The 27137-nt window shown below is 43.7% G+C and overlaps 2 protein-coding genes across 2 annotated transcripts in view; both read left to right on the top strand.

Moving 5' to 3' along the window:
• The window catches only part of sspo (SCO-spondin), a gene marked incomplete at its 5' end in the record, with an annotated part of 98623 nt that extends 89244 nt beyond the window's left edge, over positions 1–9379 (top strand). The window contains 4 exons of the mRNA XM_080793802.1: positions 3287–3347; positions 4135–4265; positions 8048–8198; positions 9295–9379. Of these exons, the coding sequence (XP_080649928.1) occupies positions 3287–3347; positions 4135–4265; positions 8048–8198; positions 9295–9317 (366 nt within the window). The 3' untranslated portion in view covers positions 9318–9379. The remainder of the gene's footprint in view (positions 1–3286; positions 3348–4134; positions 4266–8047; positions 8199–9294) is intronic.
• A 4256-nt stretch (positions 9380–13635) lies between these two features.
• Positions 13636–27137, top strand: part of kcnh2b (potassium voltage-gated channel, subfamily H (eag-related), member 2b) — a gene marked incomplete at both ends in the record, with an annotated part of 236053 nt that continues 222551 nt past the window's right edge. Inside the window, one exon of the mRNA XM_080793801.1 lies at positions 13636–13711. Coding sequence (XP_080649927.1) covers positions 13636–13711 — 76 coding nt within the window. The remainder of the gene's footprint in view (positions 13712–27137) is intronic.

The following is a 27137-nucleotide window of genomic DNA, read 5'->3' as shown; positions in this document are numbered from 1 at the left end:
ACAGGCCTATAGACAGTCCAGTTAGTGTTGAACCACAAGCACCAGTTCAGGTTAAACACTTAGTTATATGAATAGTTTACCTAAAAAAATAAAATAAAAAATCTACATTTTCCGACACATGCTTCAGTTGAAACATTTTTTTATGGTCACACTGTGATGTATAAACTAGCCTTTAGTTTTTCTGCCATTTTCCGCCAGGACTTTAATTTTTACTAGATAAAACTTCTGGGAACTCAGATTAGTAAGTTGGTGGCTTGCATGTATGTCTACCTTGCTTGCAAACCTCACCCACCACTTGGCAGTCTCTGGGAGGGAGACAGCTTTGCCCAGGGAAAACTGACAAGTCAGGCCCAGGGAGAACTGACAAGTCAGGCCCAGGGAGAACAACTGACAAGTCAGGCCCAGGGAGAACTGACAAGTCAGGCCCAGGGAGAACTGACAAGTCAGGCCCAGGGAGAACTGACAAGTCAGGCCCAGGGAGAACAACTGACAAGTCAGGCCCAGGGAGAACTGACAAGTCAGGCCCAGGGAGAACTGACAAGTCAGGCCCAGGGAGAACAACTGACAAGTCAGGCCCAGGGAGAACAACTGACAAGTCAGGCCCAGGGAGAACAACTGACAAGTCAGGCCCAGGGAGAACAACTGACAAGCGCTTTGTCCTCCATTATACGATGGTAATTTAATGCATAGAGTTCCCTCCATGGACAGGTGAGGAATCGATGGCCGACTATCCTTCACGGTGCACATGCCCACATGTTGTTTAAATTACTGTACAACTCCCTTTAGGGTGTCTCATGGTCTTTTTTGACAAATTAGGCTTTACAGTCAGTCATGGAGTACAGGGTACATGTACTGTGCATAAATATTATGCTCTGACATGACATGCAGTGTCGCCCAACATAAAAAGGAAGTGGGTGTAGTCGTGTACAGTACATGAGTCATAGACCTATTAATATTGATATGGATTATCAAAGACTAATATCAACACATCTTTATTATGTTCACTCGTGACCCTGTAAATTGCAGGTCTCATTTAATGAGACGTTGACGTCGTAAACATTTATATTCCATATCAATATTAATAGGTCTTAGACCTATGTACACTACATAAATCTGTACACTTATTTTTATGAGTTCTACGATTTACACTTTTACAGGGTCAAGACAGTAGACCATGCATGTAGCGTACGTACACGTACAGTACTACACACCTAGCAATGTGCATAGTTGAGGGGCATGTGTGTCATCATCATCTTTCATTTGGGGTGTGTTCAGCACCATCTGGGGGTCCGGCTCCCCTGGCTGTGGATCGCTATCCGTAAGTCCAAAATTGCCCAAACCAGAACTCCTGACAGTGGGCGCTGTTGAACGCTCACGTGGTCGAGGTCGATGGGTAGCTGGAAAGGTTGGCCCGGAGACTGAAATACGTTGGAATGTGTTCTGCTGGAAACCCGTGCGTAGAGGATGCAAAGAATCCGGAGCAGTAAAGTCGTAGCCAGAAGGTATCGAATGGGGCAGGGTATGCAGTCGTGAGTGTGATACATCCTTTAAAAAATGGAAGAGCAGCCGGGTGCTCAAAACAGTTGTGCTAAAGGTCCTGGTCCTAAAGGCAGGACCGGCGCTACCTGTCCGCCGGTCCTGCGCTACCTGTTGTGGCTAATCTGCTTTACCGTTTTACGACCGATTCCCTCAAAGGAGTTGGCCCCCGGAGCCCGTGAGGGCAAGTTGAGGAGAGGGAAGTGATGTGCATAGGGCAAGAGGGGGAAGTATGGGGGCCGAACGGGGGACACATTTATAGACACATTGCATTGACATACAGAATGCACTCTATGAATGCATTGATACAGACAGCCAAAAAGACATCAGCCTCTCACAAAGACATTGGTTATGCATCACTTCCTAGCTCAATTAAATGATTAAAACACAGGACCATGCAGTGACAATGATGACTCAAATAACATATACTGTACATACTGTACAGTACTGCATAGGTTATTCTGCTGAGGTTTAGCAAGAACATGATATTAAGTCATTAATGTTTTAGTCCATAAATATTGTGATCTAGTTTCACATGAAATGTCCATCTTCTGAAATACTCAGAAGACACCGTATTTTTTCCGACAATATTATCTCGACTCTTCACATCAGAACAATAGGATTTTGGTTGAAAAATACAAACTGACCATTTTATGTGCTCAAGAGGTTTGACTCACAGCAGTAGAGTCAATACTGCTGGCGCTAACCGACTGAAAGAACAGCTGGCCGTTATCACATTTTATTTTTGCCATGTTACTATCGGTCTGTGCTCCCTAGGCGAGGTGGCTCTCCAAATAAAGGGGAAGAAGGACATAATACTTGTTTGACATTTTGACATGGCTGTCATTGTCTAGCTGTCAGTAGAATATTGCTGACAGTGACACTGCCACAGCCACCATGGGTTAGGCTCATCAGTACGCAGGATTCTCTGCGCTGTGAGGGGTGATTTGAGTGAAACTCTGAAAACACTGTGTACGCCAGTATCCCTTAAACTGGAGGCCGGCACGCACGCATGTATGCACGTACGCACACACACACACACACGCTCTGACGACTTTACCCACCCACTCTTCGATGCCCCAGGCGGTTCCTCAGGGATGAATGAAGCCCACTCACTTAAAGGTGAGATCACACAGAGTGGGCAGACACACAAGTTGACAGCAAGCGACGTTGTGTGTCCATTTAAGGGTGATGTGACAGGTGGATTCCGGTTCATTTAAAAGGGCCATTCACTGACCCAGTTGGAAGTCACGACTCAGGACGCATGTCTCTGACAAAAAAAGGAAATTAGAGTAATTGTGCAGCACGCGTGCGTGCGTGCATGCGTATATGGGAAAGAAAGGAGCAGAAGGGAAATCAGGGCAGATCACATGGGGAGCGGAACGGAACAGTGAAAGAGAAACGTGAAGGTGTGTGTGTGTGTGTGTGTGTGTGTGTGTGTGTGTGTGTGTGTGTGTGTGTGTGTGTGTGTGTGTGTGTGTGTGTGTGTGTGTGTGTGTGTGTGTGTGTGTGTGTGTGTGTGTGTGCGTGTGCGTGCGTGCGTGCGTGCGTGCGTGCGTGCGTGTGCCCGTGCGGTTTCAACGTTGAGTGACAGCTACTGGCAGTGGTGCTGGTGTGGATGTCTGCTGTCAGCCTGTGGTGTGTGTGTGACTCAGTGTGCTAACAGCAGCTATTCTCAGAGAAGGACACAGGGCATCCTGACATGCACTGGACTGATCACTCTCTCTCTCTCTCTCTCTCTCTCTCTCAGGATGAGGTCAAGGTGGAAGAACCAGGCAATTGCTGTCCAGTTTGTAGGAAGACATTTCCTGGTAAGTCAAACATCACCCCCCCCCCCCCCCCCCCAAAAAAAAAGACATGACATTTTTTAATATTTGCCCAATCTGTACTTGAGGTGTCACAACGGACCAGCGCTCCACTAAATTATTGCTAGCTAGTCGACTCTGCCAATATCAGAGCGTGCAGCTCTGTCCACTCTCCATTTTCTTTTCTTTAATGAAACAGTAATAGGGGAGACACGGGAAGAAGTGTATTTCATATAAGCTTCATGTACACTACAGTATACTGTATGACCTGTTAAAATACTGCTGACTGTGGGGCTAAAATGTTATATAAATGGCATCGTCTGCAAGGGCGCAGTGCAATGTCGCTGTGTTTCTAACCCGGGAGCACTCCTGTCATACTTTACTCTCTTTCTCCTTTCCTTTCCTTGTTTCTAACCCGGGAGCACTCCTGTCATACTTTACTCTCTTTGTTTCTAACCCGGGAGCACTCCTGTCATACTTTACTCTCTTTGTTTCTAACCCGGGAGCATTTTTCCTTTTTCTCTCTCATTGATAATGCCAATTAAACCATTTACTTCCCTTGCCATTCAGTTTTTGTTCATTTATATTCCTATTTTCTTACTGTTACTTACACACATTACTCTCTCTCTCTCTTGGAACACAATGGAAACAAGCCCTCTAGGCTTTTTGTGTTATGCTTTTAGCATTAATGTATAACTGTACTTGTGCACTTTTTGCAAACTTGTTAATTAAGTATTCAATCAATCAATCGATCAATCAATCACTTTGACCCTCTCCTCTCCTCCTCCATCAGGGGAGGTGGAGCCAGCGTGTCATCGCTACACACAGATCAGGAACATCTCCAAGGGGGACTGTCACCTGGACAACGTGGAGGTCAGCTTCTGCAAAGGTCGCTGTCTCTCCAGGACTGACGTCATCTTGGAGGTAGGAGCAGAGAGCCAGAGACATGCACACGCACGCACGCACGCACGCACGCACGCACGCACGCACGCACGCACGCACGCACGCACACACACACACACACACACACACACACACGGACATACTGTACCTTCCACACAACAATGTCATTACTATTAAAAGTGTTTAAACTTTCAATATGCTGAACATCATTTTGACAAAAAATTACTTTTGAAGTAAAAGTATCAATACTGCAATGTAGAAACACTGTTACAAGTGAAAGTCTGGTACTAAAAGTAAAAAATAAAAATCATCCAAGTATAGGGTATTATACCCTAAACAATATGGCCATGTACAGTTTGTCACAGCTGTAAACACCTACAGTATATATGTTTTGTTTGCAACACAGACAGGTTTTACTGGCAGGGAAAATAACTTCTATTTCTCTGAATTAGCTAGAAGAGTTTCCCATACTATTACCTGGCACTGCTAAGCCATTACTAACACTACTAACAGCACTACAGTGCAGTGCTGTCGTAAAAAAGCAATAACACTCAAGGTCATAGTTGAACTTGGTTATTGGCACGACTATGCGGGGCAACAGCATTCCGCTTTGTGTCCCTTCGAGCATGTGAAGATTTTCTCCTGCTCTGGGTGCACAATGAAAGCACGTTTTGGTGCGTGGGTTCCCAGCCTTATACGTGCCAATTACCACAATAAAGTTCTCTCTCCTTTTTATTGCTTGATTATACCACAACTAGTTTCAACCTTGCATTGTGATTGGTTGACGGCCATTGTAAGGAGTATCTTCCTATAACAGCACTTGGAACACATACACTTTGGTATGCTAAACGGTAGCGTAGCAACAGTCACCACCAAGGCACCAACACTCGTTTTTATTATGGTAAACATTGAACAAATAAACGTACACACATCCTACTATAAATGTGTCTGCGTGCGTGTGTGTACGATTGTAATGCACGTAACTCGACAACCGGTTGCCCCACCGACTATACATTCGACACACGCGGTCCACACCCCCGCAGGGAGTACAGTGCGCGGTATCGAGTCGGTCGGACCCACGGTTCTCCAGAACCACCACAAAAGGGCTCTGGTCAGACTCTGCCAGTGGTCTAATCAGCCTAAATCCCCTCACCTGTCAATTTCCAGCCTCTGCCTCAGCCAATTGATTGCCATGGCAACCCCCCCACTGCAAATTGATTACTTAACCACTCCACTTTTCAGTCAGTTTGCACTCTTCACACAGGCAGACTGGCAGATACAGACATCTCCATGTGGGACACAGACAGATAGTTAAAACTGTTACTATGACAAGTTGACAACGGGTATTATTAGATTCCCAAGTGGCCAACGGTCACATACAGGTCTAGTTACAGTAATCAAATCAACACAAATCAATTACTAATGATTGTATATCAACTATGATGTAGTTGGCTATTATAGCTTTAATTAATGCCACCAATCGGCCAGTTTGGTTGTCTGATTGGTTATTATCACGACGTAATATATCGTCACTGTCGGATATAAACCTTGTATGTCCAAACCGTTACTTTTCAAGAAATAAAAAATAACCATTGTTCCTACAATGGATCCAATTGATTTGTTATTTAGCTCTTATTAATACTCTTCACTGGTTCAATATTTATCGAATCCACTGAATTATTCTCACTTTCCCTTTCAAAATATGTGTGTTTGCGTGCGTGCGTGTGTGCGTGCGTGCGTGCGTGTGGATGTTGAAGAGTTGCAATTTTTCCCTCAATGATTCCAAAGGTCCTGACCTGAAAGAAAAATGTCTCACTAAGCTAAATAATATCGCAAGAGGAAAAACCTAATTAACTTTGATTAATTAGCAGTCTAAAAATACACGCAAAAAACATGTGTGTGTTGTCCCACCCTCCCTCCAGGTATATCTAAACGTGTCCCATCTTTATACCACAGTGACTTTGTTCTTTTTTGCCCCTCGCTGCAAAAATAGACGCTCTCATGCCCAGAATGTGTAAAAATAAACATAGGCTCAGCTAAATGTGTCGCTACCCTGTCCGTTACTGTGGCAACGAGAATTGGGAGGCAGCAACGGAAAGCCCACCACCCTCCCCAATTAGTCTCATGGAGTTGACTGACACACAAGAAGGCACTTGTCTTGTTTCGACACAGCTAAATAAAAGACAGTAATCTGGTTTGTTTCATGTAAATATGCTCACACAGGGACAATCACACACTGCTGAGGATGGAGACGTGCATTGTGCTAACAACAAGCAGTCTCACTTAACACTTAACCACATGATCCTTAGCTTTCCTATTCTGGGATGAAATCAGCGACACATTGATAAGTGTGTCGCACGTATGCGAGAATGTAGATTGCCTATTTTCTGTGGCGAGATTAAAGGCCCTATTTTCGCCGGTGCCTTAAACCCTTATCCCTATTTTTTTTTCTTTTTTTTTTTGCTAATTTGAAAAACATTTTAAAATAGTTCAAATAGCCAATCTAAAGCTCACAACGTGTCGATGTAGATCGGCTATTTGAACTATTTTAAAATGTATTTTCAAAATAGTAAAAAAAAGACAAAGGCAAAGACGGTTAGGGATAAGGGGTAGGAATAGGGAAAACAGGAGTGGGCCTGCCTAGTATATAGACCCCCCTGGGGGAGTCCAGTATACCTTTATAGGGTTTAAATGGTTACGCTAACCTGCAAGCATGTGGTTGCAGAACTCCTCCGGTCAACTCTGCATCCATTCTTCTTCTACCTTTTGTCAATACTTTTCTGTGTGCTGTAGATGCAGCACACAGAAGTGTTAGTTTTACTCTGTAGGTGCAGGTGGACAAATGGTTAATTCTTTGCACCTTTATACTGAACCACACAGATGTGTCTGTTTATCCCCATAGTGTGCTATCATCTCAAAGACAAAACATTGCACGCAAAGTTGTACCCTTCGATCTTATCTTCTTATTGATTTTATTATTTTAGTGTAACCGAGATGTTTAGTACTGACCTACTTTACTAGTTACGTACATCACATCTTCACTACTAGTTACATCGCATCATCATTAGGACATTAATGATTATTCATTATTTCATCATTACATCTTCATTACTACCATTCTGAATCCTCTTACCACCTCCTCTCTCCACTCCAGCCCTCTCCTCTTTCCTTTCCTTCTCCTCGTCCCCCTCTTGTAATTCATGAACATTCATGTTCTCCTCATCAACATGCTCTCCTCCTCCTCCTCACCTCTCCTCTTTTCTCATGCCCCCTCTCCTCAGCGCTCGTCTGATCTCTGCCGTTCACCTAATCACCCCATCCCTCTCTTCTGTCATCACTCCGAACATCTCATCTCGGCCTCCTCACACCCTTTCCCTCCTCTTCTCTCTCTCTCCTCTAAATTATCCTCCCCCCTATTCTGCACGTCCCTTATTGCTGCTAGAGATGTTTATACTTCCCTTAAAGAGGTTTTTATCATACATGCTGTTCATACCTATATCCTATTCAACCCTTTATAATTATTACTATTGTTAATATCGGGTGGTGCTAGCCATTCCAACATGTGGCTTTATGTGTTAGCACAGGCTTTACAGAACAACTGTATGAGTAAGTAGACTGGAACTCACCTATGCTGTGCATCAATTTAACAATGGTGCAGACGATCAGAAATCAGCAGAGCGTGAGCGACGTTTATGCTACTTTTTTCTCCCTGGAAATAAAAACGTCTGGGTTTCCGAGGCTTCTGTATGAGTGACAAATAAACCCCTCTTGAACTCTCTCCTCTCCTCTCTGTCTCCATCCAGGAGCCGTACCTCCAGTCAGTGTGTGAGTGTTGTACTTACCGTTTGGACCCTGACACTCCAGTCCGGTTCCTCAGCCTGCAGTGTGACAGCGGGGACAGTGAGCCTGTTGTCCTGCCTGTCATCCATAGCTGCGAGTGCACAAGTTGCCAAGGTGGGTGGGTGCTGCTGTGCATGTGTTGGGAGTGCACACACACACACACACACACACACGCACACGCACGCACGCACGCACGCACGCACGCACGCACGCACGCACGCACGCACGCACGCACGCACGCACGCACACACACACACACACACGTCATTCTGTCATTCTCTGTCAGACATTGGGACGGATCATACAGCCATCATTGCTTAAAGTGCAGTGGGTGCACACTGTTGCGTTTATTGTATTTGCTGCGTTTTGCAGATCCAAAAGTAGTAGGCTATCACTGGCTGTCAGCCTGTCACCAACACCCCTCTAGACTCCACTAGACAGGTATTTAACATCCTCCAAAATTCGCTCCGATGACAGACGTGTACAATGGGTACTCTGGCAAAGCTGAAATGAAGACAATGCCAGCACTCATTGTCACTCATGGAAGGCCACACAGATCATAACTTAACTTAAGAACTGAAGGCGTGGTCAGTGCATACAGTACATAATAGCTGAATCGGCGGTGAGATGTAGGTGTGTGTGGCCCCGAACTCCAGATGTGCATGTAGTGAATGACACATGCACTTACGCATAATCCAATCAACACACACTCACTCACAACGTACATGCTCCTCTTGCAGAAACGTGTTTGCCATGCCTTGTCCTGCCATGAATAATTCAATGGTGGGTCCCACCTCAGAAGCAATTACGTGCTAATCCATTCATCAACATGCCTGATTGCATTAGTTAATTGGACGCAGCCACATTAAGACACAGAACAACTCACAGATTATAGTTCCCTCCTAGGCCCACACTCCGCTGGACATCACTTCTGATGGATTAGCCTGGCACTGCAATCAATCTAGATAAGATGTACTGTACATGCACACGTACGCTGTGTATGTACACTGTGTGTGTGTGTGTGTGTGTGTGTGTGTGTGTGTGTGTGTGTGTGTGTGTGTGTGTGTGTGTGTGTGTGTGTGTGTGTGTTTACACATTTGTAAGCACACTTTGTCTTTGAGGGACTGTTCTATGTTGTATAAATATGACTGTGATGTATCTGTGACTCACTCCATTTCTCTGCCATGTGTTTGGCTGCCTCTTTTCACAGGAGGTGACCTGTCCAGGCGCTAAGCCCCGACTGACTGACTGTGTGTGTGTGTGTGTGTGTGTGTGTGTGTGTGTGTGTGTGTGTGTGTGTGTGTGTGTGTGTGTGTGTGTGTGTGTGTGTGTGTGTGTGTGTGCGTGTGAGTGTGCATGCATGTGTGGCTGTCCACATACAGGAGAGACATAATGTATGTGTACATGTGTCTGTGTACGTGCACAGACAGTTGAAAGACAGCAGAGAGAGGCTGGGACCTGGACCTTGAGACGGACAGATGGACAGCAGGGTGGGCAAACTGACCAGGGGTCACATCCGACTGCTGATGTAAACATTGTTTTGTAGTCCATAGTCATCATATGACTGGATGCTATTGTTCATTATAATGGAGTTATTTTTCTGAAACTCTCCTATTATGCTCTACTGTCCTGTACAGACTTTTTTTCTACTATAAGTGTATGTTTCTAATAAAAAACAAAGTTTTATAACCCTGAAACAAGACTGTTGCGTGCTGCTTTAAATGCAAGTCGTGCTGAGCACACACATATGACTTAAGACTCGCCAGCATATTTTACGCATTGGGGGAGTGTTCATATATGTTAATTAGGGCACAATGCTATTATTATGCCACTTGACTTAAAGACTCACTGCATGTGTTTTGTGTCAACTATTTTGAACTTTAACAACCTTGAGTGCCCTGAAAGGCGCCTTATAAATAAAATGTATTATTATTATTTATTATACCGCTAAGACGTGGATCAGACCACGTCGTAAGTGCAACAAGAAATGTTTGGTTTGAAACAAAAGCCGAGAGCGTGCCTGCTCAGCAGTGTTGCCATGTCTGCTTATAAGCGACATTGGGCTTCTTTTTCTGTAGTTGCTTGTAAATATTGGTAGTTGGGTTGCGGTTTTTTGGGCTGGTTTCTAAAGTGTAGTTGCTTATTTGGGCTTGTTTCCTAGTGTTGATGAAACCAGTGATTCTCACATAGTGACATTTCAATGTCAAAGTTTCAGTGCCCAAGTGAATGCATTTTGTCCAACTATGGACCATTGGACCTACATCTAAAAATATTTTGTGTCAGGGACGCCATGCCAGATTTGTGTTGTTACAATGTTTAAAACATATTTCACATTTGTCACTTTTTAAAATTAGATCTACAAGCTCACAATGTGCAGGGGGTTTGGCGCCCACACGGGACCCCCACACCCCCTAGTCTAAAGTAGGTTCAGCTATGACCACTGTTCCTCCTCCGGAGGTCCTTAGCTTTGTGCATAACACCATCGCAGCTGGCTTTTAAAGGGGGTAGTATACCCGCAAAGCTGATTGGGTTGATGGAGGTGACGCAGGGACGGCTAAATAGCCAGCCCCCCCATAGCTAAATAGCCAGCCTCCCCATAGCACCCCCAGTCACAATTTTCTGGAGGTGACGCCCCGACCCATAACACATGCACATGCATTACTATTTCAGGGCCGTTTTACACATAGCACCGTTAAATTACTGCAGGCAGTTTTGTTTTAGCATGCAATAACCTTGCCAATGCTGCTGGGTACAACAGAATTGGTGCCCAGAGGAGCTCAATGGTATAGAGAAGCCGCCTAGGAAACTGAAGTGTCCCTGGTTTGAATCGATTCCCGCTCCCCGGCCCTGGAGAATGTGTTGTGGTGTCCCTGAGCAAGAGACACTTAACTCCCCCTGCACTCAACGTCTGACCACTTGCCTTGGGCAGCAATCATCAGCCGCATGCATGGATGAATCTGGAAAATTTCCCCCATGAGATCAAATTGTTCTTATTATTAATTAACAGCCCAATAACAACACTGGGCAAGCTTATAGCAAGCCCAAAAACATATTAGGATGTGTGCGTGTGTGTGTGTGAGAGGGAGAGGGAGAGAGAGAGAGAGAGAGCTGGGTCACGTGCCTGGCTGGGAGTTATCAAAGGAAAGGCACTCCCCTGACAGCCTTGTGTCTGCCTCTCCTCCCTCCCTCTCCTCTCCTCTCTTTTCCTGACTAAATAAGGGAGTTGAGGAGGACGGCAGACCAGGGCGCCTCTCACATCACATCACATGCACATTAACAGTTTATCTTCCAGCGCTATACCGATAAATAAATTATTAAAATTAATAATATGGTTCCACATCTAACAGGATATAGCTTTGCACTGTGCAGTGTGCACCACAATGCATATAGGCATACATGGTGAGATATTTATCGAGATGGGGGAATGGGGCTAGTTATTATTTCTGATGTTTATGTCATTAAGGGTCATTGATCATAGTCGACACAAAAAATCGATACAAGATCTGTGTGAATTGTGAAACGTTTTGGATAATGTGTTGCATCAGCCACTGACTGCAATATAGGCCAAGGCCTGGCAGCCAAAATGGCAAATAAAAATAATCTACATATGTCCTTTAAAACCTTGAAACAGATGTGAATGTTGTCATAATAAATAAAAAATTGTCTTACTCAAAATTAAGCATTTTGGTGGTGTGTCGGGCAATGCATGTCGTCACTGTCAGTAAAATAAATGAATGCCCTATATAGTCTATGCAAAATAAATGCATCGATTTGTGAGCTATTAGATATGCTATTTTCACTATTTATAAGGAATTTTTAAGGTGAAAGTGGTAGGTACATGTTTTTATTTATTTATTCATATATATATATATATATGAATAAATAAATAAATAAATAAAATAAATTATAGCTGGTACGGTACCCAGTATAAATAACCAATGAAACGTAGGCCTAAATAGGACCAAATAACTGCATTGGGTCCAGGTGGAGAAGTTCAAAGTAGCCGCTTTGTTTGGACATACAAGGTTTCCACTTGACAGCGAGAGAGACAAAAGCAGTGCTCTTTGTGCCGCCGCCCGTGGCCGTGACGAGGAGGGGGGAACCCCGCACGCGCCGCTCCATACAGCCGGTGACGTAGTTGTTGCATGGTAGTGTTCAGTGTGAGCTGCTGCTGCCTGCAAGCTGCATGGGTGAATCCTCATCCTACCCTGAAGAAACAACAAAGCGCCACTACAAGCAATGTCCTCCTTTCCTTAACCAAACCAACGCAGCTTTAATATGACTTGAAAAGGTTAGTTCTCGCAGTAGACCTATGTTTATTTTTGCCCAGTAATAATAGGTATTATAATTAAACTAGACATTGTTTGTTCTAAAGAGTGGGGGTGTGGTGTCTGTTAATTAGGAGGATCAGTTTTCACTCCTTTGACTCATAAGCGTTGGACCGAAAACACCTGCTGCGAGCAGCAGGTGCCTCTCGTATCAAATTAGCGGTTTGTAGCGCCTCGCTCCGCTTTTGTCTAGTTTTTTTTATTGTTCCAAACATGTTCCGCCGTCTGACTGGCGATAATAAATCATCCTTGTAAACGACACGCCTGTCTGATTAGAACTTCCTGTCTTGTTGAACAACAACAACAACAACAACAACGGTCTAGTGGTGATGGATATGGGGACTAGCTTGTGCTGACGTTGCGCTTTGTCTCCACTTTGTCACCCATTCTTTCGTGTTTAGAGTTTGGAGCAGCGGTGGAGGAACGGGTTAAAAGCTGACAGTGGCGGAGCGGCGCCGGTGAGACCAACATATATCCAGAGCGCACAGTGAGGAGAGAGAGAGAGAGAGAGACACCCGCAGAGTGCTGCCTGCGACGGAGAGAGAGAGCGCGCATCTCGCAGACGTTTTTTACTTTCCACTTCTAGTGTTCCACTGCTTTGTGGAAGACAGACAGTCAGAGCGGGAGGACAAGAAGAAAGGTTGAACGAGCTGCTGAGGCAGTGAAGACGGAACAGTAAAACGCGCAGCAGCGTCCCCTCCTCAACTCAACTATGGCTCAAGGAACGAGGCTCGTCGTAGTCGCCGCCAGGCTGGCTCACTCCCCCTCCCCGGAGCGGACTCTTCCCGTGCGGGGATGAGAAGGAGTGACTGACTGACTGACTGGCTGCTGCTGGCTGCTGTGGTGGTCTTCGGAGCTTCGAGCACACTTTGACGTAACCAGACACGGGGCTCTCTTCCCGCCGGGAGGCTCATCCTGGAAACTGGAAACCGTCCATCGAACCCCTGTTAACCTAACGGCTGTGCGCCTGTTTTTCCTCCTCCTGCAGCCACCCCTCCCTCCTCCCTTCCTCTCTCTACCCCCCACGCCCCCCGACCAAGTTAGAGAAACTTTGGTCGAGGACTGAGTAAAGCTATTGGAGATTTATCTATCTTGGAGAGCATACAGTAAACGCGCTGTGCCGTGCGCTTCAGACGGGGACTTAAAACACGCACAAAACGGCGTGTGAGTGTGACATTTTACTATAATAATAAAGTTACAAGCTTTTAAAGCTTACAGCAACCATGCCGGTCCGGAGGGGGCACGTGGCTCCACAGAACACCTTCCTGGACACCATCATAAGAAAATTCGACAGTCAAAGTAAGTGTACGAAATACACAGCCTGTATGTTTCATGTTTTCTTTTACTTCCATATTAAACGTAGGTTAAGTTGACAGGCCCTATTCCTTCTACTGCTAACTGCTGTATGTGACAGTAGCCTACTAATTGTTAGTGTGTTCAGTCTCTCTCTCCCGCTCTTTTAGTAAACCGAAATTACATTTTCAGGTTAGGAATGGATGCCATTGGCATTATTGTAGGCCTATATCCAATGAGGAGACAATCTGTATCCTTATAGGATACAGATAAAAGTGAATTTGGAAATGACGCAAATAAATGAGCAGACAATTGGAACTATACCTAGAACAATAATACAATTGAAACTAATAAATGGGTACTCTCCCTCCTGATTGGTTGAAAGTTTGCATGCCAAGCTGAAAATCTATTTTCTGTTTATTGATGAGCCGGAGAGAACATCACTTATCCTCTTCACTTACATCACTTAATAGTGTGTGTGTGTGTGTGTGTGTGTGTGTGTGTGTGTGTGTCCACACACACACACACACACACACACACACACACACACACACACTTAATTATACGCCTAGCCATTATGGAATACGCCACTTGCATTGACAAGCCATTATTTAGCTTGGGTATTATCTTAGCCATGGTTCACATGACGCTCGTACTTCACGAGCCATGTCTTCACGAGCTGTCATGATAATCATTCATGAAAGTCATGTTTCAGGGCTAGTATTATCTATGCTATGAGGTTTACACAGCTTATATTGTATTGTAAGTGGAGGCCCATGGCGTTATGGTAATGTGACTGCAAGTTGCTTTCCATGTAAAACATCAATGAAATGTGTTAAGGCTTGAACAAACGACAGGTAGACAGGGCAGGTGTTGGGCGATCTTCGTCTGAGTCTGCTCAAAGGGCATGGACAGATACTCGTGCACTGGCAAAGATGCCTGCGTGATAGCGTTCAGTCCTGGCTGCAGGCTGCTTAAATGCTCCTTCTTCACCTCAAGGGTTTTCTGATCTTCTTCCCTTTTGTGGTTTGAGACTCCTGGCTTGTGTTTCTCTGCCAGCCTCTTTCTCTATTCCAACTCCCAGTTGAGTAGTGCCAGAGTGAGCTGGGTGATATATAAAAAGATTGTTTTTCAGCTCTGTTGAAAAACAACCCTCAAAGGCTCATGCGGCTGCCTTTCAGCATTTCAAAATGGATATAGACTTCGATATCGATGTGTCTAATACCCGGTGGCGGTGTTATCTTTGATACAAATCACCCACTCATTGTTTCCATCTCTATCTCTGTCTGGCGTGACGAGTACCTAGACTTGTCTTCAGATGTGTCATCATGACCGGTGCTGATGTGAGCTAATAGGAGGCAGTGAGCACCGTGTGACGCCTCCTGAGAGGCCAAATGGTGTGCATTTTAATGCAGGTGGCAATTGGCACCACCTGCACTTTTTTTATAGTGCAATGATGATTAAAAGAAAAACTCAAAGATCAGAATTCAAGTACGTTTTGTTTAGCTGGATTAGCCTATCTTTATTTTGCATTTATTTTGTAAACTCTGCTTTCAAATTCAATGTGTTTATGTATAGCCTATAATATATTGGATTTGGCACAGGCTTGCTGATGGTCCTTTTATACAGTAGCTGGCACCAGTGATGCAATAATACTGTACGGTATGTCCCTCCTTGGCTTGAACTAATTATCTCTGCCAGGCTGACAGGCCGGGATGCAGAGATTATATTTCTGTCCCCGTGTCCATGTGTCCACCTAGCCGTGCACAGATAATGTGACACTGTGACACCGCTGGACCGATATGCATCAAACTTTGCATGCTCACTCCCAGTAGGGAGTGAAATTAATCATGATGGCGCACTGGGACAATATATCATGCCAGCTAGCCCAGCTTTGCATTTTGGCCTAGTGTGGTACGACGTGTAAAAAAAACAGCTCCCGTAGGATTTTTGTGCTAAAATTGCTTTTTTTGGCAGATCTTGGTTCTATAGAGTCCAAACTATGAGAAAATGATGCGGTTCAAATTTTCCGCACCCCCAACCTGTTTCTTGAGGGGGGGGGGGTCATCTATTTGGGACCTCCCAGAACAGTATGCCAGCCAGTTAATGTCCGATTTTCATAATATTAGAATTGTTTTGTATGTTGTAAAACATTCTGAGTTGATTTCTTAAACATTTCAAGTGTCCAGAAGAATCTTTATTGACTTTTGGTAGGGGTGTTTCCTCACCTGGGTCCCCCCCGGACTGACCACTGTGCCTATAAGTTCTCATTACATTCCTCGTGCAAAACATTTTTCGTGCAAAACTAATGCTTGCAATGGATTCAGAATCATGAAAACCCCCTAGTTTGACCCTTCACATGCTACTAAAAGCACAATGATTTTTGAAAATGTTGCCTTATATTGGATGTTAATGGTACCCCAGCTTATTATGCTAATTATGAAAATTGCCCAACATATGCAAGTTAGCATCTGGCAGTTTCTAAATGCTGGGGACCCATACTCAACATTTCTAACATAAAACTTTAGGGTACTTAATGGGGTTCTATGGGCTGGCAAGTAGACTAACAGGAGCAGAGAGAGGAATGTAATGAGTACTGAGATGAGTCCGGCGGTCCCGGGTTAAGAAAGACCCCAGCCAAAAGTCAGAAAAGATTATTCTAGCTACTTTAAAATTTGAACCCCATCATTTTGACAGTTTGGTCCCTATAAAAACCAAAACAACAACAAAAAAACAATTTTAGCAAAAACATCCTACGGAAGTACACCTCGGGCTCGTACCACACTATATACCGGTAACTCTTGTGGCTTTCGCTTTTATTTTATATATTTTATGGAGGGACAGACAGTAGGCTGACAGGAAATGGGGGGAAGACATGCAGTAAAGGCCGTCAGGATCGGGAGTCGAACCCGCAGCACACTGCCAGACTGGATTACCAGCCAAGGTGCCTGGACCACTGAGCCATGTCCCAGGCCCACACTATATAACTCCTGAACCATGGGTTGTATAATTATACAAAAGAAAATGTTTTCAACCAAGGTTAAGGCCTATTTGTACAAACATCGCTGAGCTACAAGCTCACAATGCATCGTGACACATAAGCTTGTAGATTTGTGTTGTTTTTTGGCCTTAAATGGCATGCCCAAAGTTCAGTTAGTTCAACTAGTACAGTTAACCAGTTAAACTATATGACTAAAGGGCAAGTACTGACAGTACATCTGTCCACTGACCTGTTGACCGAGTTCACAGCAAATCATTGATTGTGAATAATTTATATCAAAGTGAATAATTGACAGTAATCCTACTATGAATGTTGTAATTGTAGAAGGGTTCAGCCATATTGTGTAATTCTACTACTTGGTACTGTATGTGGCATTAGGCTACAATTGGCCACCAGTAAAGCATTTAATCTGTGTTGCGACTACCTCTTGTCTGGACATAACACTGCTCCAGATGACTGAAACCTGACCCCAAACATGTTATCTGTTTATTGTGATCTTCCTCACAATGTCTACAGGCCAGGGCAGTCCAAATGTATTCTTCTCCCTTTAACATTAGCTTGTTCTTGGCTGACAGCTCGCTCTGCGATGGCTCTCGTGGCTCAAGTCTGCTTCTCAGTTTTTTGCTACTTCCCGTGTGGTGATTAATCTTAATCTTGACATTGTAGGAACAGTAGTTACATAAACCTTTGAAATTGAAACATATGAAGTCAGTGTAAGATATCATGTGGTCACTTAAGAGTTGGCTAGTGTATGTAAACCTGGAACTGTAGTAACAACAGTGTTTACATACTGTATAACGTTCAAAACAAGCCACAACAGTGTGCAGCACACATGGGTGTACGGGGCATGCTGTCACATTTACAAAGGTACAGTATGTGGGTGTAACTCAGACATCTGCTTGATCTGAAAGTTGTCATTGTGTGGAAGAAACTGATAGGTTGACATATTTCATGGACATTTTTAGCTATTTTCCGTTTTCTATGGATGTTAAAACAAAGAAGAAAAACCAAGACTGCCCTGAAGCTATTCCACAGGAATATGACAGGAAATGGAAAATATTTTGTGGATTCAAAAAGAACAAAGTCTTCCTACATTTTTAACGTTGGAGAAAATGAATTCGGAATTCCTTTGCATGCAAGAAAAATAACTTAGGTGGACTTTATACATATCCGTATAATACTGTATGCGTCTTGGTGCAAAACAGAAGCCATGTTGTTTATTGATGAAAAGGAGAGGGCGGAGTGCAAGTCTGTCACTGATACAGTATTTGGTAGCTTAAATCCTCCCACATATTTCTGCTGCCACAAGATCTCCCTTGAAGATTTTTATTCGTTTTCATATACAGGTAAGCTACACAAAGTAACAACAAAAGAAGGTTGCAAGATAAAAGGCAAAGGAATTATGTATTATGATACTTGACCTTATAGTACTTAGGTTATGTCATGCATTATGGTTATTGATAAATAAAGACATTATGAGTACTTGTTGTAGATGTGAAAGGAGAATATGCACCAGGCTGGCATGGATTTAGCCGTGTGGGTTCTTCATTTCTCAGTTAAGTTGTAGATGCATCTCCTTTTAGTCATGCCGTGCCAGTGATTTTGTTTTCAAACTCCTGATATACAGAGCAGGGAGAGTCCGATCAGACTTTGAAGATATGGGGGTGCCATACCTTTGGTTAGTTTTAGTACTCTGTGCTTCATAGCCGAAACACATTGGTTGTTTTATAACCTTTTATTTTTCTAATGGCTGATGCCATTCAAATAAAGGCTTTTTAAACGTCCCTGAAACAGAGTGCCTTTCATGGATTTCCTTTGAGTTCACTCCTTTTGATGACTGTCAGCCCACATACGGCAGGGGAAGGAACTTGAGTTTATCTATTGTCGAACCTTCTCCAACGAGCACCTGTTATTGAGATAACCACACGGACCATGTAGCGCTTGTTCTTTTGGATTCAACACTGATCACATGGTACTGATGTTGTCAGGAGTAATTGCGGCAAAAAAAATCAGACTATAATGGTGTGAATTCACTCCACTTAGACGGTTTCTCTTTCCCTCTCCACACTCTTGGAACTTATAAACACACTTCCCTGGCTCTCCCCCTCTGTTCTTTGTCTAATTTGACAACCTGTTTCGCTCTCTCTCCCTCCCTCCCCCCTCCCCTCCTGTTTGGCCTTCAGCATATGCCTCTTGTGCTTCCATGTCTAATTGCCTTCTCATCTCAAATGGGCACGTGTCGAACAGGGCAACGTTTGCAGCTGGTGGTGGTGGTGGAGTGTGTGTGTGCGTGTCGTGTGCGTGTGCGTGCGTGCAGACAGACAGCTGGCTACCAGACCCACCACTGCTCTGTAAGCAAGCAGACAAGACAGACAGACAGAGCTGGCTACAGCCTAGGCCCACCGCTGCTCTGTAAGCAGACAGACAGAGCTGGCTATCAGACTCACCGCTGCTCTGTAAGCAGACCGCCGAAACAAAGATTTCAGCATCAGCTGTGCACTTAAGTTTCCCTGGAGCGTGCACTCGGCATGCATTTTACAACTGGGATGATTGCATTGCTGCTGTCGCTGAATCCACGGAGACAGCAGACTGCGCCTCGTCCCCGACCCCAAACATGGCAGGGCATTAAAGTGTTGAGATTTTGACAAGTCGACTTGTCAGACAGTAAAGTCGAAGTTGAGTCGATGCATCGTTTTATATGGGGGGGGGGGGGGGGGGGGGACTTTAACATGGGGCGGGTGGAGGTGCGTGTGCTCAAATGCGGAGCATGTCAAACAAAGCACTGCGCACACAGTGGCCTCTCCACTGGCACAGTGTATGTATCATCTATATGGCAAAGCGCTGATTATCAAAACATAAAAATGTAATGGTAAATACTAAACAGTGCAGGCACACACGCAAGTGTGTGTGTGTGTGTGTGTGTGTGTGTGCCAATGTAGCCTATATGGTACAATTCTTTCTAAGTTTAAGCCTGTGAAATGCTCTTTCTGTCTTACTACGATAGAAAGAACATTTCACAGGCTTACACCTGAAGGATGCAAATGTATGTAAATGAGGCGTTGGACGAGGCGTTCGTGGTGTGTGTTTCCAGAGACTGGCGAATATGCAAATAGCTTGGCTGCATGGCCTTATGGGTGATATTGTCTTGATGAGCCAGCTTTGCCTGTTGTTCTCGTGCAAATATCATTCTGCTTAATCAGATGAGACTGACAATTTCATATTTTATTTTGTAGTGAGTAACACGCTGTCCAATGTTAATTAGTAGGGTTGTGCCGATGAGACATTTTGGCCGATATCGATATCCGATATAATTAATTGCTGTTGCTGAAAAATTATACTAATTTTTGTCCGTTCTGAACAATATTTGATTGATTGATTTGATTGTTTATTTATTTTTGTGTCATGCACACCTTGTGCCCAACCCTCATGGGTTTATAAGACACCATTTCACATTTGCAATTACAGCATGTTTTACATTACATAATTTATGCATTTTACAGCATGTTTACATTACATAATTCATTATATTACACCTCAGATGTATACAGAGTACTCTGTCTTCTTTCCCAAGCTTGGCAAATAAAATCTGCTACAGCGAAAGTCCCTTTGGCAAAACGTATCTCCATTTTTACATAGTCATTTAAATCTAGGAAATCCCCACATTTAGAAGACAATACATGTAACAGAGTATGTGCACTGCAGGCTTAGGCAAGTCCGATTTAACTTTAATACCTTTTATATGTAATACTGTGAGCTTGTAGATCTGTTCAAGCTGTTACTTTGGGCTTGTTTATCTGTAATCGGTTATTGTATTCTAAAAACAACTCAAATCGGCCGATACCGATGTGTTTGCCGATTAATCTCCCATCACTATTAATTTAATCACTGATTTACTCTAACAGAGTACTTGTACATTGTTTGTAATATTTAGTATTTAAATGCGATGAGAAAGAGATGAACTCTGCTCCATTGAGATCTATCTCGCTCTCCATCGCTACATCATGAAGTGACATTATTCCGGTAGAGTCGCTTTCTCGCTTTTAAAGGCGTATTACTGGTTTTTGTATATCTTTGTGTGTATAATGCCTCCAGTCATGTTTTATCTATGTAGTCAACAGATACATGGTAAAGCGGAATATTGGTGATATGATCCTCAACAATATTGGCCTACTGATCAGGATTGTTAAGCTGGTGGACTGGGATCAGACCCGTGGGAGGATTTGGGGTCGTTTTGAAAAAGAAAAAAATACAATAATAATAATATAGCTGCAAGCAGCGATAAGATCGATAAGATGTGAGCTTGTAGATCTGCCTTACGATAGACAGCTCCGTCAGTCAGACAACAACGAAGCCCAAACGAATCAATGAATGAAAGAAGCCGCTTACATCGCTTTTGCTCTGTGGATTGGACATTTACATTAAAAAGCTATCAGATGGACCTGTGGATAACAGCATGGTTGTGTGCATTATCAGAGGGAAAAGGTTCCATAATCCTTATGACCAACGTTAGCTTCCAGTTTAGTGCGAAAAAACAGCAAAAGAGAGAGATATATATATATAGCCTACTTTGGCAGCCCTCGCGCAGGCACATTTCTGTTGGTAGCAAACTACAGCATTTAAGCCGCCTTTGTTTTACATTGTCACCCATTCGCACGTCAATCATTTAATCCATTCTGTTGTATAATTGTTTGAATAAGTGCGCTTATCAATTAACTTAAAAATAAATTAAATAAATATAAATATATATTTTTGACTATCCCCCTCTCAGGAGCTCCCCGTTTTACTTCAGCCTCCTCTCAGTGCTCTGCCTGGACCTCTATCTGTCTGTCCTTTATCTTCCAGCAGCTGACCTTTCTCTTTCGTCCTCCCATTCATCAAACCTCACCTCTCCTCTCTGCATTGCTAAAACTTCATCCCCAGACTCTGTCTCTCTCTCTCTCTCTCTGTCTTGGTCTCTCTCTGCCTTCATGGCATTCATTGTGACTGGCCATGCCATAGAAAAAGGACAGCTAACCGACCAGACTTACAGACCCTGGAGTCCCCGGTGTCCTGCAGGGATTAGAGCTAATTTGCATACATCTGCATAACCTCGTTAAGGAAGGCGGGAGACACTGTACACACTGTAGCTGTGGACACTTCAGAGCGAAACGGTCCATTAAGGATTGCAACGATTATGGGATTATCACTCTTAACGACTGTGGAGGGGCAGCTTCGTGTGTACATTCTGAAAGGTGCCAAAGCCAACGATTACTTCCCAACTCACGCACAACATCAGTTGCCCTATACACTCATTTGTAGTATTGCTATTGTGATTAATCATTTATAAATGCACCTGGCCCTATATCCATGTGCTTGTACAGGACAGTTTACGTGATAGTGTTGCAAGTGTTATCTTTATGCCTCACGCATTCATAAATCGACATTTTACATTACCTGTAGCGAAAGCAAATAAGCAAGAAAAGTAAATTAAATTCCGTACCATTAGGGAATCTACTCAAGGAAGTGCCACACCAGCTGCACAACCAATATCCACTTTGCTGCAATGTTGAGCAGACATTGAAGCTGGAATTTAATAAATAAGGCAATTAGGCTATGTTCACAGTTTCCCCAAATCCAATTTCTGTCCATATTGAAATCAGATTGGTTGTAGAAAACATGAACAGCAAAAGAGATTATGTCATTACCTCAGCAACAAATCAGATGGGACCGCAGTCTGAACAGATTTGTCTCAAATTTGATCGATGATGTGTACAGGAGTGAGATGTGTTGGACTGTTGGCATACACATTTTGGTAACTGCTATAAAATTCTATTTCTTTTTACAAGCAATTGAATTAATAACGTCCTGGGCTGTCGAAATGGAACAGCATGTCCCTCTCCTTCCCCGGTACAGAAACTGTCACATTTCACAGTTACACAGTTCTGTGCAGCGAACAGACTGTCCACCTAACATCTCTAACGAGGAGGAGAGTGTGAGAAACGGAATGCAGTGGCAGCACAAATCTTTGCAAACTCAACCAACCAGAGCAGGTGCTAAGTTAACAGAGACAATATATGTTTCTGTATAGATGCTCGTATCAATTTAATATAGAATTTCAGGCCAGGGGAATGAAAACAAACCTCTGGGATTTATATGCTTTGATTGTGTATATTAATGAAGAGAATTAGTTTTTTATATATTCATTGTATCTAGTAATCCAGTCGTTTATTATTTGCTGTTGGGGCCCATTATTATTCCAATAGAATAAAGTAGGCCTATTTATTTTCCTCTTACAACTTGAATAAATGATAGTAAACGGTAAATAGGTGGATGCTATTCTGGTTCTTATGGTGTTGTTAAGTTGGCGGTTGCTAGTGTAGCCTCGACCGTTACCAGTCGACTAAAGAGCCATGGCCCGATATAGTCAAGTAGTAACGCAGCACCGTATAGCCTACAGTGAGTACAGTCCCCCCCCCCCTTGCCTATCGGGCCATGGCTCTTTTGTTGACTGGTAACGTACTGTGCCTGTGGAATGGGGAACCCGGGTTCGCCTCCCGGCTGAGGCTACATTGGTGGCAGCGGTGTGTATGTAAGTGCACAGCAAGTGATTAGAAAACATGATATGTCTTATTTTATATGCCTGAACCGGTTATATGACACATGTCATGGTTCATAAATAATGTTTTGTTATGAGCTGGTCCAACTTGCTCCATTCACTGCTTTGTATTCATGTAACTTCCGGTGCGAGATTTGGCTCCCAGGAAAGTGTCATGGCGCAGCACAGTCACGTGACCATGGCACTTCCTTCTCTAAGCTTCCTTGGGCTACACTAGGACATGTTGTCCAAGACTGTTAAGTGTCCATTTTGTTTACTATTGTCTCTCATTAACCAAGAATGGGTTGGAAGAGTTGGTCTGCTCTGCACCGGATGATAGTTCACCACATGCTGTACCCGACGTGTCATTTTCACGCTAGTGAGCACTGAGCTGCTTCAATTTGTAGCATGGGGACCCTTTTTTCAGGTTTTTCTCCTTATAATGGGAGTGGATGGAACTTGATGGAGCTACTTGACACGACTCTCTGCCTGGAGCCTGTGAAGGCTGAGTCGTAATTGACTTGTTTTGCATTGTTTTAGAGTTCGGTCTGAGTAATGTCAGATATTTCCATGTGTTTATAGTTTTCCACCATGTTTCCATAGTGATTGCTCGTTTCAATGTTTTTGTTGCACACTTATTTTAAACTCTATAATACGTCAAAATATTTCCTTTGACATTTTTTTCTGTCATTTTGTAATTTCCTTTCCTCTCTCGACGTATCTCTCCCAAGCTAATGTCTCTCCATCATGGCTCACAGAGTCACCGTATCTCTCGCTCCATCTCACTCTTTCCTTCTCTCTTTCTGCTAGCCGAGGCTCCTTCAGACACACACATGGGCTTCCCTCCTCTGCCTACGCAGTGTACTTGGAGATTCCCAACCCCCCCCCCCCCCCCCCCCCCCCCACACACACACACACACACACACACACACAGACGGCAGAGCCTCCAAGGCCTGGCTTTGGTGAATTATTCAGACTGCGTTGGTGGTGTTCTACTGTGCGCAGTATGTGTCTCAGCCTCTCAGGCATCCTATATTATTTGCATAATGTGTGTGTGTGTGTGTGTTTGTGCGCGTGCGCGCGTGTGTGGTTGGTACTGTGTGTGTATTCATATGTGTCTGTGTATGTATGCATGTGTGCACTATATGCATACAGTACGTCCATGTGTATACATACAGTATGTGCGACTGCACGTGCGTGTGCAGCGCACTGTGCGTGAGTAGTAGGAATATGAAATGCTGCTCCCAGCAGTAGCACTTTTTCTTTAATCAGCGCTCTCTTTTGGCTTCCTGTTCTGGTTCCACCGCCTTGTTGGAGCCGGGGAAATGAAGGGAAACGCTGTTATATCTGAATTGGTCAGGACAGAAACTTCACAAGAAACTGACGGTCGAGGTACATTCTACATGAGAGCGGTCCTGTAGGCAAGAACCGGCCCATCAGCGATAATATCTGGTCCAGCAAATTATTCGGAAAGTAATTCACAATCGAGTCTTTAGGACCCACGGTTATCCAGTACCAGCACAAAAGCCTCTTCTCGGGCTCCATATATGGAGCTGGCCTGTTCTAACTTCTGACATCATTATATATATATATACATACATATACTAGTGTGTGTGTGTGTGTGTGTGTGTGTGTGTGTGTGCTCGCTGCAGCAAGCCCACAAAAATGCACTCTATGCTTGCAATAGAAAAATACTGTTAAATGTTGTGTTGTTTCAACAGTCTCCGTAAAACAGAAACTAACAATGCAGGTACATTTTTTTATCAGTCACTGACTGACGAGCATTTACGATAACGTAAAATAAACCATTATTGATTCCCAGGGAGATTATAGATAGCTGGGAGAGTAAATTAGTGCACACACACACACACACACACACACACACACACACACACACACACACACACACACACACACACACACACACACACCCTGGTTTTGTATTGCTCGATGCTCACCTCGGCCAGACTAAGCCATCAGGCTTTATGAGTCTCTGAGGGCTTCTTGATTCATGAAAGCAAGCTATCGAGCAGCAGCTTCAGCGCCCACATCCATACTACTGATGGCTACTGTACACTGTTTCCATGCATTGCTGAACAGCCACTTCCACCCACCCCACCCTTTTATGTCTCCCATGAGGGCAGCCTGTTGAAGATATAGCAGGCAGGGCACTGCTTTGATGGATGTTAGGAGTGCTTCATGGAGGCAAGGGGGTTTGTAATTGTGTGTGAATAATGCAGGCAGACAATAGACCAAAGTCTGCTTTGTTTTAGACCCTTGGAGTGACCCAGTTGTTCTTCATAAAGTGGAGAAAATGCTCAAACTTGGGGTGATTTTTGAGACATGATACCGATTTAATGTGTACTTTTTGGAGAAAGATGTTCATCCTATTTTGGGTCGGGAACCCCTTTTGGCAGATCTACAAGCTCATAGCACGCCATCGAGTGTCGCGCTACGAGCTTGTAGGTCTGCTATTTTTTGAAAAATGGAAGAACGAATGACATAGAAACATAGCTTTTTCAGAAAACTGTCAGGATGTAGAAGACATTTTTAGAATTTGATCTCGGGTCAAAATGTGTTATATCTATTTTTTTCATTGATAAAAGGTTAGATTTTGGGGACAAATGAGCATTTTCTGTTTGATTTGACTCTGCTGCAGAGGAATCCTTCTGTGAGAGTGAGGTATGGTTCGGTAGGTGATTTGCAGAGGGAAATCGGAGAGTCTGCTTCAATGAGATGGCTTTGATAGATGTGCTTGCCTTTACAAGGGAGGAATAAGTGACGTCTTTTTCTATGGAGGCCCTATAACTGTGATAGCTCTGTGGGCAACTAAGAGGCCAACGCCTGATCTCAGAGGACTGGGCTTTGATTGATCGGAGTATCGTACAGGAGGAGAAATGCAGAAATCCTTGTGGTTTTAGAGGCATGGGTTTGATAAATGTGCCTGAGGGGGAAATGGACACATTGGACAGCCTTACCCTTTCCCATGCGTGAGAGATGAGAGCGAGAGAGACATGGTGGATTTGACTTGATTTACTTTGTAGGCATATACTGTAGCTTTGAGAGAACTGCATTTTGCATGAATATTTGCATTTTTTACTATTACATTGTGCAGTGTATGCAGTCTCACGTATTTATCAGCACATTTCCAGCATGATATTTCATATTTATCAGCACATTTTCTGCATGCACACATCTATGTACAGCAAAGTAGTCAATTTCAATGGTTAATTTGAGCCACACTAGCAGTTGATGGAATTTCCGTCCATCTCTCCAACACTAGCTGGTCCCCAAGCAAGATATCTCAAAAACTATTTCCATGGAATTTTCTGTGCCCCTTCCTTCAGGCACCTCAGAGGTTGAATCTGAACGAATAGATTTTCTTGTCTTGTTTTGAACATAAGCCGCATTTGATTTGTAAGGTACAGTACATGCTGTGTAGTAGAATTGATACTGGAAGAATGCTTTCAGACTTCATAAATCCTTTAGATGTAACCTCCAATCTCACCCCATCATAATAAGCTTCCAAACAAAAAACTGCGTGTCCAAGGAGCTCTCCTTGAAAGAGTATTGAGTGTTGTCTATCAGCACTGCAGGTGAATTGGAAGTGAAATGAAGTGTGCACAGTCACCTGGTCTGGGTCATTTTTGTCTGCACCAGTGACTGATCTGGTATATATTCCCACTCGTTGGAATATGAACAAAGTATGGGTTTTTAAAGGAAACTGACACACGCACCGTTTCTTCATCCTCTCCTTTTGTTGAAGGACAATTCCAGTTCAGACTTCAGAGGCAGATTGTTAAAATAAGTGTTGAATAGCTCTATATTTGTTTGTTCAATAAGAGGAGTCTTCCCGT

This window comes from Protomyctophum bolini (genome assembly GCF_963924005.1).
Source record: "Protomyctophum bolini genome assembly, chromosome: 21".
Taxonomy (NCBI): Eukaryota; Metazoa; Chordata; class Actinopteri; order Myctophiformes; family Myctophidae; genus Protomyctophum; species Protomyctophum bolini.
This window is presented reverse-complemented; position numbering and strand designations above follow the sequence as displayed.